General features: G+C 45.1%; 2 protein-coding genes across 2 annotated transcripts in view; one reads left to right on the top strand and one right to left on the bottom strand.

Annotated features, from left to right (window-relative positions):
* The window catches only part of FGG (fibrinogen gamma chain), a 28,567-nt gene extending 19,653 nt beyond the window's left edge, over window positions 1-8,914 (bottom strand). The window contains exon 1 of the mRNA XM_019481470.2: window positions 8,808-8,914. Within this exon, the coding sequence (XP_019337015.1) occupies window positions 8,808-8,831 (24 nt within the window). The 5' untranslated portion in view covers window positions 8,832-8,914. The remainder of the gene's footprint in view (window positions 1-8,807) is intronic.
* A 75-nt stretch (window positions 8,915-8,989) lies between these two features.
* LOC102557924 (uncharacterized) overlaps window positions 8,990-15,636 on the top strand; it is a 115,235-nt gene continuing 108,588 nt past the window's right edge. The window contains exons 1-3 of the mRNA XM_059721946.1: window positions 8,990-9,247; window positions 13,274-13,374; window positions 15,221-15,290. Of these exons, the coding sequence (XP_059577929.1) occupies window positions 9,094-9,247; window positions 13,274-13,374; window positions 15,221-15,290 (325 nt within the window). The 5' untranslated portion in view covers window positions 8,990-9,093. The remainder of the gene's footprint in view (window positions 9,248-13,273; window positions 13,375-15,220; window positions 15,291-15,636) is intronic.

Raw genomic sequence — 15,636 nt, 5'->3', positions numbered from 1 at the left:
CCATTGAAGCCTTGACATGTGCATGTATTTTGAATAATGGATCCTATTATTTTCCCCTTAAATTTCAAAGAAGCTAAAATTAACATAGTGATTTTAATAGTAGTAGCTTAAGTAGTGATTTTTATGGAAAATAATATTTGGGTAGAATCTTCAGTGAATGACAAACCAGGGAATCATCATGGAGCTACCATGGAGCTGAGGATGGCAACCCAAGTAAAAGACAACAAGAAATTGTTTTTTAGATATATAGGGAGTAAAAGGAAGGCCCAGGGAGGAATAGGACCCCTGCTAAATGGGCAGAAACAATTGGTGACAGACAGGGGGGACAAGGCTGAACTCCTCAACGAGTTCTTTGCCTCAGTGTTCCTAAGTGAGGGGCACGACAAGTCTCTCACTGGGGTTGTAGAAAGGCAGCAGCAAGGTGCCAGACTTCCATGCATAGACCCTGAGACGGTGCAGAGTCACTTGGAAGAACTGGATGCCTTTAAGTCGGCAGGCCCGGATAAGCTCCATCCGAGGGTGCTGAAGGCACTAGCCGACATCATTGCAGAGCCACTGGTGGGAATATTTGAACGCTCGTGGCGCACGGGCCAAGTCCCGGAGGACTGGAAAAGGGCCAACGTGGTCCCCATTTTCAAAAAGGGGAGGAAGGAGGACCCGGGCAACTATAGGCCAGTCAGTCTCACCTCCATCTTTGGCAAAGTCTTTCAAAAAATTATCAAGGCTCACATTTGTGATTGCCCGGCAGGACAAATTATGCTGAGGGGAAATCAGCACAGGTTCGTGGCAGGCAGATCGTGCCTGACCAATCTAGTCTCTTTTTATGACCAGGTTACGAAACGCCTGGACACAGGAGGAGGGGTGGATGTCGTATACTTAGACTTCAGGAAGGCCTTGGATACGGTATCCCACCCCATACTGGTGAACAAGTTAAGAGGCTGTGATGTGGATGACTACACAGTCCGGTGGGTGGCGAATTGGCTGGAGGGTCGCACCCAGAGAGTCGTGGTGGATGGGTCGGTTTCGACCTGGAAGGGTGTGGGCAGTGGGGTCCCGCAGGGTTCGGTCCTTGGACCGATACTCTTTAATGTCTTCATCAGTGACTTGGACGAGGGAGTCAAATGTACTCTGTCCAAGTTTGCAGATGACACAAAGCTATGGGGAGATGTAGACACGCCGGAGGGCAGGGAACAGCTGCAAACAGATCTGGACAGGTTGGACAAGTGGGCAGAAAACAACAGAATGCAGTTCAACAAGGAGAAATGCAAAGTGCTGCACCTAGGGAGGAAAAATGTCCAGCACACCTACAGCCTAGGGAATGACCTGCTGGGTGGCACGGAAGTGGAAAGGGATCTTGGAGTCCTAGCGGACTCCAAGATGAACGTGAGTCGGCAGTGTGACGAAGCCATCAAAAAAGCCAATGGCACTTTATCGTGCATCAGCAGATGCATGACAAATAGGTCCAAGGAGGTGATACTTCCCCTCTATCGGGTGCTGGTCAGACCGCAGTTGGAGTACAGCGTGCAATTCTGGGCGCCGCAATTCAAGAGGGATGGGGATAACTTGGAGAGGGTCTAGAGAAGGGCCACTCGTATGGTTAAGGGCCTGCAGTCCAAGCCCTACGAGGAGAGACTAGAGAATCTGGACCTTTTCAGCCTCCGCAAGAGAAGGTTGAGAGGCGACCTTGTGGCCGCCTATAAGTTCATCACAGGGGCACAGAAGGGAATTGGTGAGTATTTATTCACCAAGGCACCCCCGGGGGTTACAAGAAATAATGGCCACAAGCTAGCAGAGAGCAGATTTAGATTAGACATTAGGAAGAACTTCTTCACAGTTCGAGTGGCCAGGGTCTGGAACGGGCTCCCAAGGGAGGTGGTGCACTCCCCTACCCTGGGGGTCTTCAAGAGGAGGTTAGATGAGCATCTAGCTGGGGTCATCTAGACCCAGCATTCTTTCCTGCTTATGCAGGGGGTCGGACTCGATGATCTATTGAGGTCCCTTCTGATCCTAACATCTATGAATCTATGAATCTATGAATCTATGAATCATACATAACTGATGCTGCAATGTTGTCAGTTGTATACAACAAAATGTAATAATATTTCTTTAACTTCATGTATTTTAGGACATGACGTTATTGTCTTGATGTTTCTAGATATTTCATGTTTATTAATGCCTCTTTATTTCAGTTACATAGCTTTTGAAATACCAGAAGTTGAACCTGTTGGAACAGCTCGTGATTTTTACTATGATCTGTACCAATTATTCTTTAGTTTCTCTATTCTGCAACAGTCAATTTGTAATTTATATACTGTAGCATTTCTTGTGAACTACTATTGCAGACAGGGTAAAATTTTTACTGATTGTCATGACAAAAGTTATTTACAAAGTTATTGCAACTAACATGGAGATTTCACTGTTTATTATTGACTTCTGTGGGGCTCAGTCAGTGGTGGTATGAAGTGCAATCCACATGAAGATAAATACAGGAGTGGCTCTAACTGATAAAAGACTCTGAAAAGATGAAAGGAAATATGAACATGAGTCACTATAAACAAATCAGTGAACCCGTTTTGAAGATATATGTCAACCTGTTTCGATTTATAGACAAAAAATTGAGAATAGTTTTTAAGTGTGAGAAAACCAATATTTCTTATAAATTCTTCAGCATGAAAGTAGCATGCTTATTGACTATCCCAGAAAATATCTTCTAGCCAAATGCATTTTTCTCTCTCAAAAGTTAGTGGGAAAAGAGGTCCACATTTTAATTTAGAATAAAATCTGTGTTTTAATTGGTGGAGCCAATGGGTATTGACTCCTGTTAGACATGAGTGGTGTTGGCCCATGCTGTTTGACTATAAGTGCAAATAGAGATATGTCTCTTACCACTACCAGCACTTTTATGTATTATATATCACTGCTATTTTCCTAACCAAGCAGTTATTATTGGGATTCAAAAATAACCATGTAGTGCCATCTAATGTCTTCTATGTGCAATGTTACTTCTTCCACAGTCTTAAGTCAGGAGCATCAGACATACAGCCCGCAGGCTGGATCTGGCCTGTGGAGCCATGTCCTGGGGCCTGTGGGTCTCCTACAGGGGATAGGAACTTGGGGATACGGTGAGCAGGGACAGGGCTCACCAAGCAAATCTGAAGCATAGAGCCTTATTGACCATACAGGTCAGTGGCAAGAGGTGATCAACAGTTGCATTGATCCCTGCAGCTCCCTGACACTGTGCACCCTACTGCCACCAAGGCACCTGGATCCAAACCATGAGGAGCCCTGTGCTCTGAATTTGGCTCAAGAAGCTGGCTTTCATACCCCTGTCTTAAGTGATTCATGTAAAAACTCAAATCCTGAATCTGAAATGGGGTAATGTTTCCCTTGTCCTGCATGAAAACAGCTCTTAAGTAGCTTAAAAATTGTAAACAAACATGCTAATCTATAGCAGCTGAAAGTTCAGTGGTTTTCAAAGCTGCATGCCAGTTACAATCCAAACCAGTATACTTTTCTCAAAGACAATGCCTTTTTGAAAGGCATTATTTTCAAAAAGAAACTTTCCATGCAGCACTGTGATTTGGCTCAATTCTCAAACTCGGGATTATGATCCCAGTTTGGGCTGTGGCACTTAGTTGAATTTGTAAGCTCAATGGCAATTCAACTAGAAAAGTCAGGCTTGCATTGGAAGTAGGGTTATAAATCATCTAAAGGAGTAGTTGCAAGCCCAGGAAGGTGGAGAACAACTAAACTAGTGGTTTGGGCACAGAACTGGGAGTCAGGAGACCACAATTCTACTCCTTCAGAACCATAACCTTTTAGCCCGTTACTTCAGCTTTACCATCACATATCAGAAACAATCTGATCCTGACTTGAATAACTGACAGTTACTGGTATAACAAAGATGCAGCTTTTTGAGGCTAAGTAAAGATTTTGCAGGTCATGATATAGTAGATGGTGCAACACCGCCATCTATTGGCCAGGATAATGAATGCAATGTTAGCATCCTTCACTTGGGTTAAGTGCACATTTTAAATTCCAGAAAGTCTAATTCTTGGTGTGGTATCCTTACCTATTAAAATCTGTGTGAGTTTTGCCATTGATTTTAGTGGGGACAGAACGTCATCCCTGATTATTTTCATATTCTATGAAATTATTGTATTTTAGTTTTAGTGACTAGCCTTTCTGTTAGGTATTTCTCAGCCACAGATGAGAATAAAGTTTAAGGTGAATGAACTCTTGTTAGATCCTCAGATGATTATAGTATGTCAGATAACAGCCAAGACAAAACACTACATTTGAATATAGCCACAAGGTCTGTGACATTTTCTATCTAATGTACACTTCATTACACTATCCATGGATTGCTCACCACTACACTAAATGATTGCAATGTGTTCTACTTTGGAATATGACTATCTGTATTGCTAAACTGAGTGGCTGGTGAGTTTGTACCAAAATGGTGGTTTTTCTGGGTGAACTTTCATTACTAAATATAATAACATGCTGTGGTCATATAGGCACTTAGCTCTTTTGATTTCTGGTCTGATTTCCTGGAGTGCATCTTTTCATCTCAGTCATCTAATGGTCCCACTGGGCATGTCTACACGAGATGCTTTACTGCACAGTAGACCAATTTACTGCTAAGTAAGCATCGCCGTCTATATGTGCAGATGCATACTGTGCAGTAAACTGGTCTCCTCTATGTTTAATTTGCTACTGGTCAGCCAGGCCACAGGAGCCCACCCCAGCAGCTTTCAAAGTTGTCCTGCTGCTGGGGTGTGCTCTGAGCTCAGAGCCCGGGCTGGGACAATGTCCCCTTGCCCTGCCAGCTCCTGGGGGCAAGAAGCAATATCCCAGCCACCACTCCACTCGTGGAGTTGGGGCTGGAAGTTCCCTGCACAGCCTGGAGCTGGCTGGGACCTGGCCCTGGGACATTTCTCAGCCAGGCCTAGGTTGCACAGGAAGATCCCAGACCCACACCCCAATCCTCCAGTGGGGCAGCTAGCAGCAAGTGGGACATGGGTGGGACAGCTCCCGGCTGCCCCTGGCTAAGGGGGGATTCCCCATTCAGCTGGGTGCTTGCTGCTAGCTGCCCCACCGGTGGATTGGGGTAGGAGACTGGGACCTGCCCCTCCCCTACAGCTTTTTCCCAGAGCTGTGGGGGACTCTTCCCAGCCTCATTCCCTGGATCAGGGCACAGGACTGGGAAACAGATGTGGGGGAGGGATATAGCCTGGGGTTGGCTGGGACCTGCCTCAGATGGAGACAGATCTTGGCCAGCCATGGGGAAGCCCTGCTGAGCACAGAGCTTGTCCCCGTGTGCACAGGGCAGGAGAGCTCTGCAGCAGCAGCTTTTCTATCCCATTCACATTAGGACCCCTCCCAATGTGCACAGGGCCAGGAGGCAGCTGTGTTCCTGCCAGACCCTGGGCTAGCACCCAGGAAGAGCCTGGAACTCCCCCTGGCTGCTGCAGGGGGCAGAGCAGGATGGCAGCAAATCTGCTCCCAAGAGGGAGCAAGTGTAGACATGGTCCCCAGTAAGATTACTGTGCCGTATTCTTACTATGCAATAAGCCTGCTTCAAATGAATTGCACATGTAGACATGCCCACTGACTATGGCAGGCTTCCTATTCCTGGTGTACTGGAAAAGATATATTAGGTTCTACGCCTTTGGCAAAATGATCCTCCATTTTTTCCTCTGACCAATCTTCATTATAGTTTTACATTTACTTTGTCAAGAGTTTCTGTTTTCCTTATTTGAACATGACTAACATTTTTCAAATATTTTTAAGGTTTTATACACCAATATAAACTACTTCTGAATTACACAGAGTAATTACATAATAAATTACACAATTACAGAGCGATCTGATTGTAGCTACACACACTAGGCACTATTACTGCACTTTACCATAAGGTGCTGGAAAAACAGGTAATAGCCTTCTTGCATGCAGGAAATAGCTACCTCAGGAGACATGACACATGCCATTATAATAGTCTCTGCTGTTATCTTGCTGCTATTTTGTTACTGTATTTGCTCTAGTTGCCATTTTAAGTTGTTCTGCTTTCCTTGCTGTAGACTGCCTGAGCCTTTCTTGGGAAGGACAGCATATACATCACATAACTTAATTTTATGCCAAGTTCAGTATAAAGCTGTACTTTGTCTCAGCTCCTTATTTATACTGGTGTCAATGAGTTGAATATACACCCTGAATCTGGAAGGAAAGAACTGTTATGATAGACAGTCTTTGTGGAGTTAAGCTTAAGTACTTGATAATGATTTGAAACAACTAAGTCCATCCTAATTAGTAAAACTCCTGCTTGTGTACTAAGTAGTATGCACAACACTGGCAGTTAAGAGTCTGCAGTTACCACTGGCACTGGAGTTTGTTTTATGCTACATTTTCCATTATTGTTCTATAAAAGGGCTCAAAGTGGCATTTTTTGAGGTTTCTAATATTACCACTTTTTTCCATTTTAAACTGTAATGGCTAGTACTGAATAATCAAGAACAAATGCATGCCTTTTCTCTTTAAAAATGATTTTCAGCAAGTAAAATCTTGAACCTTAGAAAATCAACTATGCAATTAAGTTCTAAGAGTCAGGTATAATTACATATTTTCCACCTTTCCTCAGTTGTGTAGCTTCATAGAGGCATGTTATATAGCCTCTTAGTTCTCCATCAGGCTTTCAAGACATTTTAATTTAAATATTTTCCACATGGCAACGTTGTACTCCAATAAAAAAAAGTTCTCATCATTATTTCCTTGCAATTGTTACAGTTCATTTTCAAATGAAGTGTTTTTCAGCTTCACTACCAAGACAAAATAAATCATTTTTCTTAATATTTCATGGCCTGGCATAAATTTATTTATCCCATCTATTTGCAGTCCCTTAACAAAAGCTCAGGGTGGCTCACAATAAGAAAAAATGTAAAGCAGTTTAGGAAAAAAAGTTGATTTTAAAGTTGGCCTTGTTTATACATGTGCTCAGGAAGTGGGAAGGGAGGCACTTTAATTAGAGTGGCTCTGAAAGCTGCTCTCATTAAAATGCTCTGAGCAAGCTTTAGCTAAAGCACTTCTGCCAGCATTTTTAAGTGTGGGGATGCTGATACACGAGATGCTGGAGTCTGTTGGAGTGCAGTCATTACCACACTTCAGCAGACTCGCTTAATGAAGTCTGCATTGATGCGCTGTAATTACAGCACATCAGAGCAGCTTTGCTGCTGGCGTATAGGGACCTGTGGTTTCTGCATTGGACTAGTGTGACAGTGCTTTGGAGTCAATTATTGTCTTAACACAGCTTCTCATGACTTTAGACAAATTATTTGGGGTTTTGTTTACACAGGGAATTAATCAAGAATATCTATCCTGTTTTCAATTAACACCCATTGCTCAAGTTCTCTATACAGACAAACCCTCCCTCACTCTACCATCTGCAAATGGGGAACATCATCACTACAGGGAGGGAGCTAACTCAAACTTTTATTTCTGAAGGGTACAAATATTACGTCGGATAGCAGAAAAAACAGATTTTTTACAGTAATATTTTTCCATTCACTTGCATTATTAAAAATTTAAGTATATTACTGTGTTTGTGCATGGAAACTGGGAAGTGAAACTAACTGAAGAAACGTGAAACTGGCTAGTTATCCAAGGGCCGTAAACTGTTTGGCTAATGCAGCCCTCACAGAGCTGAGTGCTCAAAAATCTTCCAAGATTTCTAAGTTGTCCTGGAACAAATCCAAGACAAGGTCTTCTATAAAACACCCTTGCACGAGAGTGAACTAGCATGTGGCTCACTCCCTGCTTTAATAAACATTTAATTATTTGTACTTAATGGTAATGTTAAGGAAAACCCTTCTTGAAGTGGTCACTAGCCTGAGGGTTGGGCCCATTAGAAGTCCTATATTCAAATCCCTGTGTTGTCTATTTCAGGCCAGGGGTTGAGCCCAGACAGGTGGCAGAGATGAGAGAAAAATCCTCTCATTTAGACCAGTTCTAGCCTACAGCTGAGAAACCTTTCCTGTGAAATCTGGCACGTACAGTCCCACAAAAAATGTTGGTTTCAAGAAATCAGTCTTTTTGGAAAAAAGATTCCCAACCAAACCCATTCCTTTATTCCCTCCCCATGACCAGTATACTTGGGGAATGCTTTAGTGCAGTGGTGCTCAAACACGTGGCCCTGCCAGCTGGATGAGTCGAGCGGGGCTGGTCCATGGGCTGAATCTCAGCCAGTGAATCCCAGTACTCAGGTTGGTTCCTGCACGGCCCAGTTGGGCCCTGTGCTGCCTTGGCTCAGCAAGCCCAGTCCAGGCCCCGTGCCCCTAAATTTGGCTCCACGAGTCCAGCTCAGGCCCTGTGCCCCTAGATGGGGCTCCACGAGTGAAGCCCAGGCCCATGCCTCTTCAGTCTAGGTTAGGCCAGGTGCCCTTAGGTTGGGCCCGCAAGTCCAGCCCAGGCCTGTACCCCTAGGTTGGGCCCCGTACTGCCTCAGCCTGACATAGGGTGGCTGTCACAGAGGACAGTCCGGTTGTCCTCTATTGATACGAAACCAGACACCTTTATGTCTTCTATTTTCTCTTTTCAAGAGAAAAATCGAGGACATAAAGGCGTGGGGTTTTGTCTCAACAGAGGACAGAGCAGCAGAACACCGGACTGTCCCCCCTGAGGGCCACCCTAGGCTCTGGCAGGATCAGATCTCACTGCCTCAGCCCGGGCCTGCGTGCCCACGGTGGGCACTGCACCGCCTCGGCCTAGGCCGCACCCCGGGGTGCCCGATGTGGCGCGCACGACCACGCTACCTGGCTCCCCTCGGGTCTGGACATGTGGCAGCAGGGGAGTGGCAATGAGGCCGTCCCTCTTCCCCGCCACGGCGCCTACGGAGCTCCGGGGCGCCCTACGGGCTGCGCGGCGGAGCCTGCTCCAGAGGCAGCTGAGGGCGCGGGCCGGCAGCAGGGAGCCGGGGCCGAGCAGCCCGCTCTGGGGAGGCGGATCCGGCCCGCGGCTGAGTCACCGCCCGCCCGCCGCGCTCTCCGCCCCCGGAGCCCGGCCCGGCCCGGCCCCAGCCCCGCCAGCGTTAGAGACACCATGAGCCGCGCCGCGCTGCTGGGGCTCCGCGGGCTGCGGGCCCCGGGCCGCCGCGCCTGGAGCGCGCAGACCGCCGGGGCCTGCCCGCCGCCGCCGCCCGCCGCCGTGAGGATGGGCTGCGCCTCGGGCTTCTGGGGAGACACGGCGGCCTCAGGTGGGGCCGGGGCCGGGGCCGGGGCCGCCCCTGCCGGGCTCGCGCGGGGCCGGGGCGCGGTGCTGGTGCCCCTGGGGCGCCCCCCGAGGCGCTTGGGCCGCTGCGGAGCGGCGCTGCCAGGTCTTAAATATAGAAACGATCCTGTTGGCAGGTCCAAATGACCTATTTGCTGAAAAAAACCCCAGCCCAACTCTGGTGCACTGAAAAAGTGTGCAGATAAGTAGGTAAAGAAGCCGTCCTCTGATTTACTTTCGGTTGCTCCTCGCTCTTAACTGGGCAGGGAGTGACAACGGGGTCATCCATGTTGAAGCATCTATTTCGGGGCAAGCAGTCATAAATAAGGGCTGGTAGCAAACCCAAAAGTTGGGTTATTGCTTCTCAGCCCTTTGCGGGCTAAGATCTAGCGGGGGCGTCCAAGATCTCTGGACTGCACGGAGGATGCTTGCCAATGGATTTGGGAGTCATTGGGGATGCGTGGGGGGTGCACGCGGGTGCATGTGCACCCCCTGAGATCAGCCGTGACAACCCCGGAAGCTCCAGCCGTAAAACTGGAAGTGCCGCTGGAAATCCAGTTCCAGTTTTGCCACTGGCTCTGCGATTTGTCTGCTGGGGACACCCCTTCCAGTCAATGATCAGCTGCTATGCCCCCCCCCCCCCGCCAATCAGCAATCTGGCACCCCTCCAGACACAGGAGGCACCAGCCGCCCATGTTGGGAGTACAGGCAACCCCCACTTAATGTTTCGCTTAACACTATTTTGTTACAACGTTAATTTTAAATTGATACCTGATCCTACTTAGCACTCAACACATTTTGCTATATAACACTCGCAGTCGCCATCGTGGGTCCTTAAAAACACTTGCAGTGACAATCTTGGGTCATCAGATACTTTTGGTTTCGCTTAACGCTTGTTTTTTCAGGAACCAATGAAGAGCACTAGCTGGGGGTTGCCTGTATCTGAAGTGCCAGGGTGAGAGCCCGGGCTGGAGGATGTTTGTGGGTTGTAGTGCCATACATGGTGCTTGGAATGATTGAGTTCCGTGTGCTTGATCGATGTGGTTTTTGGAACGATTGAGTTCCATTCAGTCAATATGATTTGGAACTGATTTGGCTGATTTGACCTGGAACACAAACTATATTAATAAAAAAACCAAACAAAATCCAAAAGTTGGTTAAAACGCTCTGAGAGTGACTTGGGTTTTGCATACGCTGCATCAATTAACTGTCTTAAAAAGAGTCATAGGTTTTGAACACTTTTACTGTTATTGAACACTTTTACTGTCAGACATTGCACAAGCGTTGCAGTTATCGTACCAATATGATTATTGTACACCTGGCAACACTGCGGTGGAGCTGCACACGTGCTGCACAGTCTGGGGGCTGCGCGGGAGTCCTCGCTATTACTGGCACTCTGGCCCCGGTGGCCCCTGGCTCTGGTGTTACTCCGCAGTGCAAAGGAACGACAGCCAAGCACTGCCCTTTCTCAAGTGATACCTGGAGGCTGGGAACCCACTAGCCTGTCCAGATCGATAACTTCCCCTGGCAGTCCAGCCCTTCTAACAGAAGCCCTTGGATTCATCGTCTACCAAGTGGTTGTGTTTGGTGTCCATTTTCCACTGCCAGAAATCAACCTGAGTGTCACTGGGTCAGATCAATAGCAGTGTTCCCAACTCTCATGATTTTTGGCGTTGTTCTTAAAGTCTGCACTTCAGGAATGTGAAAGATGTGTATATATATATAAAAGAGAGCTAATTTCACATCCCTGAAATGTAGACTTTAAGAACAATGCCAAAAATCAAGAGAGTTGGCAATACTGCACTAGTCCATCTGGCCCAGTAGCCCAGCTTCACGGTGGGACACCCTTGGCGAGGACCAGGGTCTCCTGTGGACAAGCCTTTACACCACCCTGGTCCAGCTAGCTGCCAGGGACCTCAGCTGGTGGCTTTTCCACAGAGCCATGGCACAGGCATGTATCTGGCGTGCTTCACAGATGCCCCAACACCTGTCCCTTCTGCCAGCAGAGGAACACCCTGGCGCACGCCTGCCTGGAGTGCACCAGGCTGCAGCCCCTTCACTGCCTCTTCCAGAAACTGCTGCTGAGGGTCTAGCTGCACTTCTCCCCTCACCTTTTTCTTTATGCACTCCCCATCTGCGGCCCCACCACATTCCAGGATATGCTGGTCAAGCTCCTTCTAGCCCTGGCCAAGCTGGCTGTGGGGCCGCTTTACTTTAAATTGTGAGATCCTGTCTCTGGGCAGATAATTGCTGGGCAGTGTCAAGTGGCTCTCTGGCCTCACTTGGGGACCAGGGGGTGCTGTCCGGTATGCTCTGCTCCTTGTCACCCCTTGGCACACTAATTTTAAATATCTCACCCTCACTCCCGTCCCTGTTTTGTCTTTTGTTGTCCCAAGCATTCTGTTGTTGCCTATCTAGTGGCCTCCCTTCCTAAGAGAGTAGGGTGGTCATCATAGAGGTCAGTCTGGTTGTTCTCTGTCCATACAAAAACGGATGCCTTTATGTCATCTATTTTTCTCTTTAAGAGGACAGAGGTGCAGAAAACATGAATGTCCTCTATGATGGCTACTCTATAAGGGAGGCATATAGTGTTCCCTAGTTGGCATTGGCCCAGGGTCCAGGGACAACAAATAGGTCTGGCCCTAGCCAAGCTTGCAATCTGTGTGACTAGGAAGAAGCCTCTGGCCTGGGGGATCCCCAGGGGCTTTGGGGCTATTTTTCTGTCCCTTGTCCATTCACATCTCTGGGCAGAGTTTTACTGAGCAGTGTCCACTGGCTCCCTGGACTCATTTGAGGGCCAGAGTGCATTGTCTGGTATACTTTGCTTGGTGTCCTCCCTTGGTGCACTTGTTTTGAACCTTTGACCTTCACTCCTGTCCCTGTTTTCTTCTTTACTTGTTCCCTATAATCACTTGATGTGCATGTAGTGGCCTCCTGGATTAAGGGGGACTTTTAGTTTTATTTGGTGGGCAATGGCCCATGCTCCCAATGCACATCAAATAGGTCCATTTCCACCCATGACAGAAGTGGATGCTAGAGGGAGAGCCAGATAGATCTAGAGTGATCTATCCTCTAAGGGTCTCAGCATTTTTAGATAGAAGGCAACTGATGTAGACTTCAGGCACCCCTCTGAAAATGCTAGCTCTTAGTTTTCACTACTTTTTGGCTACAGAAAAATAATAGAGCAGTTTTTCTTTCAGAAAGAACTCAGAATGGCTGCACCTAGGGATTTCTATTTGCAGTCTCTGGGGTTATCTTACGGATCTCATTTGCACACCTAAGAGTGCTAACATTGTGTGGCACCCCCTGACACCCTTGAAAGGATCTCAAGACACACTGGTTGAGAACCACTGCTCTATTCATTACTCTCCCTGGTATCCACCATTGGTTTAGAGTAGAGTAGAAGTGTCAGGAGAAAGATCTCCAACTGTTCTATTCAACAGCTAAGCAGTGGCAGTAGCGTTGTACTATGCATTACCCAATAATAGCAGAGTATCTAGGGCCCAGTTCTACAAACACACATGTACGTTGGGGCTTGACTTTCACAATAGTGCTACTGATCTCAGTGGGGCTGTTTACAGGAGGAAATTAAAAGGCAGGGTAGATTTGCATTTTAGGGACTAATTCACATACACATAGGGTTGGATTAATCCTTTAGTGGCCCTTAAGCAAATACACTTGTGGGGGCCCTACTTAATACTACATATTTATATTACTTTTTTCACTTAATATATTAAAGTAAGCCCAACTGGGCCTGTTGTTCACTTGGAGCCCTAGGCATGTTCCTAGTTTGCCTATGTGTTAATTCGGACCTTTATACATACATGCTTTCTTGGGCTGAAGATTACTCAGTCGTGTTCACAAGATTTGGCTCCACAGTTGTCATGGTTATATTGCTGTTTTAGGTTTTGAAGTATCACTTCCTGATTTGAGTTTTTTCTTTTATGCAATGACTTTTACAGTAGAAGTTGACTTAACAGATAATGGTGATTTAATTTTTTTTTTCTATTAGTTCCTCAGCTTCTCTATGGAGGAAAGCTTGATTTTCTGGTGTTTGATTATCTTTCTGAAATTACCATGTCACTGTTAACTGCTGCAAAAGCCAAATCTCCAGTAAGTAAGACTTTAAATAATGAAATGTAATGAGAGAAAGGAATTAGAAGAATTGTCCAATTTATAGCATGCTTTATTTTGCTTAGTTTTATATTTCTCCATGTTTCAGGCATTAAAATATCATTAAGTTAAAGTCTCGTAGCAACGTGATTCATGTTTTAAAGACACAAACAATCTTTCCAGTAATTCAGAGATTCGGGACATATAACTGTAAAGTTTTGTCAACCAAGCATTACAATATAGACTTCAGCATACATTTATAGGAGACCGCATATGTGAGTAACAAGTTGTAGGGTTGGGTATTTAGTATCCATGGAAAATAGGAAGTATTTCACATTGCAGAAGTTCAGTCTTTATGACTTGCATTTTTCGATGCATCTGTCAGACCTGTTTAGAATTATTGCATATTTATTTATTTGTTAGATTTATATCCCACCATATCCAAAAGGCTCAGAGCAGCTTATAATAAACAAATACCCCACAGACAGGATTCCACAAACAACACCCTGAAATCCCATTTTTATACTAAGAAATAGCAGCAGTTGCACTTTGTTAGAAAACTGCTGTAAGCTACACAAGAGAAGGGGAATTTATCTCAAGTTTCACTGTGGTTTCTATTTAGTTTATTATTATTCCATAAATTGCTGTCATTTCAAAAATACACTGTCGTATAAAGGCAGTAACAGCACCAGTAGTTTGAAACCTTTAATAAAACATGATACATAGGCAATGTGTAGGGGAGAATGGGGGGGGGCGGGGCGGGGTGGCATGTGCCCCCCTGAGATTGGCTCTCGCCAGCCAGGGAGTGGGGGCACCTAGAAAAGCTCTGGCAGCACTTCTGGTTTTGCTGCCGGCACTTCTGGGGTCAGCAATCGGCTGCTGGCCTCTCCCTCCCCACTCCCCAGTCGGTGATTGGCTGCTGGCACTCCCCAGACTCAGGAGGCACCAGTTGCCCATTATATATATTATAACCAATTTGAAATTCATTTATTTGTTATTCGTCTTTCCAGAAATAGCTTCATTTCATTGGAGGAGGAAGTAATCTTTCATCATTCATATAACAACATATGGGGAGGATTTTGCTAAATCTTACGTGTTTTCATTATTCCAGTACTTGGTCATTCCCTCACAGGGTCAAGCCTATTTCTATTAACAGGTGTTTTTTCATTACCCTAAGTGGAAACAGCATGGGATCATTAAATTCTAATCCTGATGAGGTTAATGTACATGCATAATTTTAGTCACGTGAGTAGCCCTGTCAAAAACAAACTCCTCATCCCTACCTCCAAAACCCATTGCAGATTGATTCAAGTTTAGTGTTATAAATAATAAAACCAATTTCATGCAGAACTTCATTGGAGCTGTCATGATTCACATTAGCAGAGATGGACACACAATTTTCATGGAATGAAAATTCTAATCTCGCATCATCTGGCTTCAGTAAAACCTCTGGTTTTGAAATTTCTATCCTATACTGTAAACATGTATTGAGAAGTGATTGCATAATTTGTTTTCTGAATGATTCAAAAGACTAATTAAAATAGTTATATTTAAATAACTTTATTAGATTCCTATGAAGTTTTACTCATGACTACTTGTCTGATATTTATTTCAACCTATGTATTATTGATTTAGGGATTTTTGTATTTCTGAAAAAAAAACAATTTTTTTCAGGTTTCATTTAAATTAAATCCATCATTCATTTTTAATTATACAATGACATCATTTCTATAAAATGTGCTGTTTTTCATTCTTTCTCAAATGTAAGAGCCAATAAAAGAGAAGGGCGGATTTAGCCAAAATAATATTCTTGAAAATAAATTGTGTAACATTTTATTATTTCCAGGATTTGGGTTACACGCCTGATTTTATTTTGACTGCAATGGCTCCCTATATAAAGGACATTCATAAGAAAGGTATGCCTTTACACACACACACACATATTGAAATACTTAATTTGCAATTTCTTTTTCTCCTTAGATGCATTTTTGTGTAGCTTCACTGTTAACTATTTATAAAGCTGAGTCAGAAATAGTTTTGCTATGTCATGACAATTTTTGTGATTTCCAAATTTTTGTGTCATCCCTTTTCAGAATAAAAATATCATTATAAAGTTCATGAACATACAGCCTGAAAATTAAAATGGTAATTGATTCATTATAATGTTTTGTTTTGATTTTGATTTTTTAAAACTTTTTTATGATCAGCTACATTTGTAAAGACATTCCAGCTGCCAAATGGAACTTTTAAATATTGAATATG

This window comes from Alligator mississippiensis, chromosome 2 (assembly GCF_030867095.1).
Source record: "Alligator mississippiensis isolate rAllMis1 chromosome 2, rAllMis1, whole genome shotgun sequence".
Lineage (NCBI taxonomy): Eukaryota > Metazoa > Chordata > Crocodylia > Alligatoridae > Alligator > Alligator mississippiensis.
This window is presented reverse-complemented; position numbering and strand designations above follow the sequence as displayed.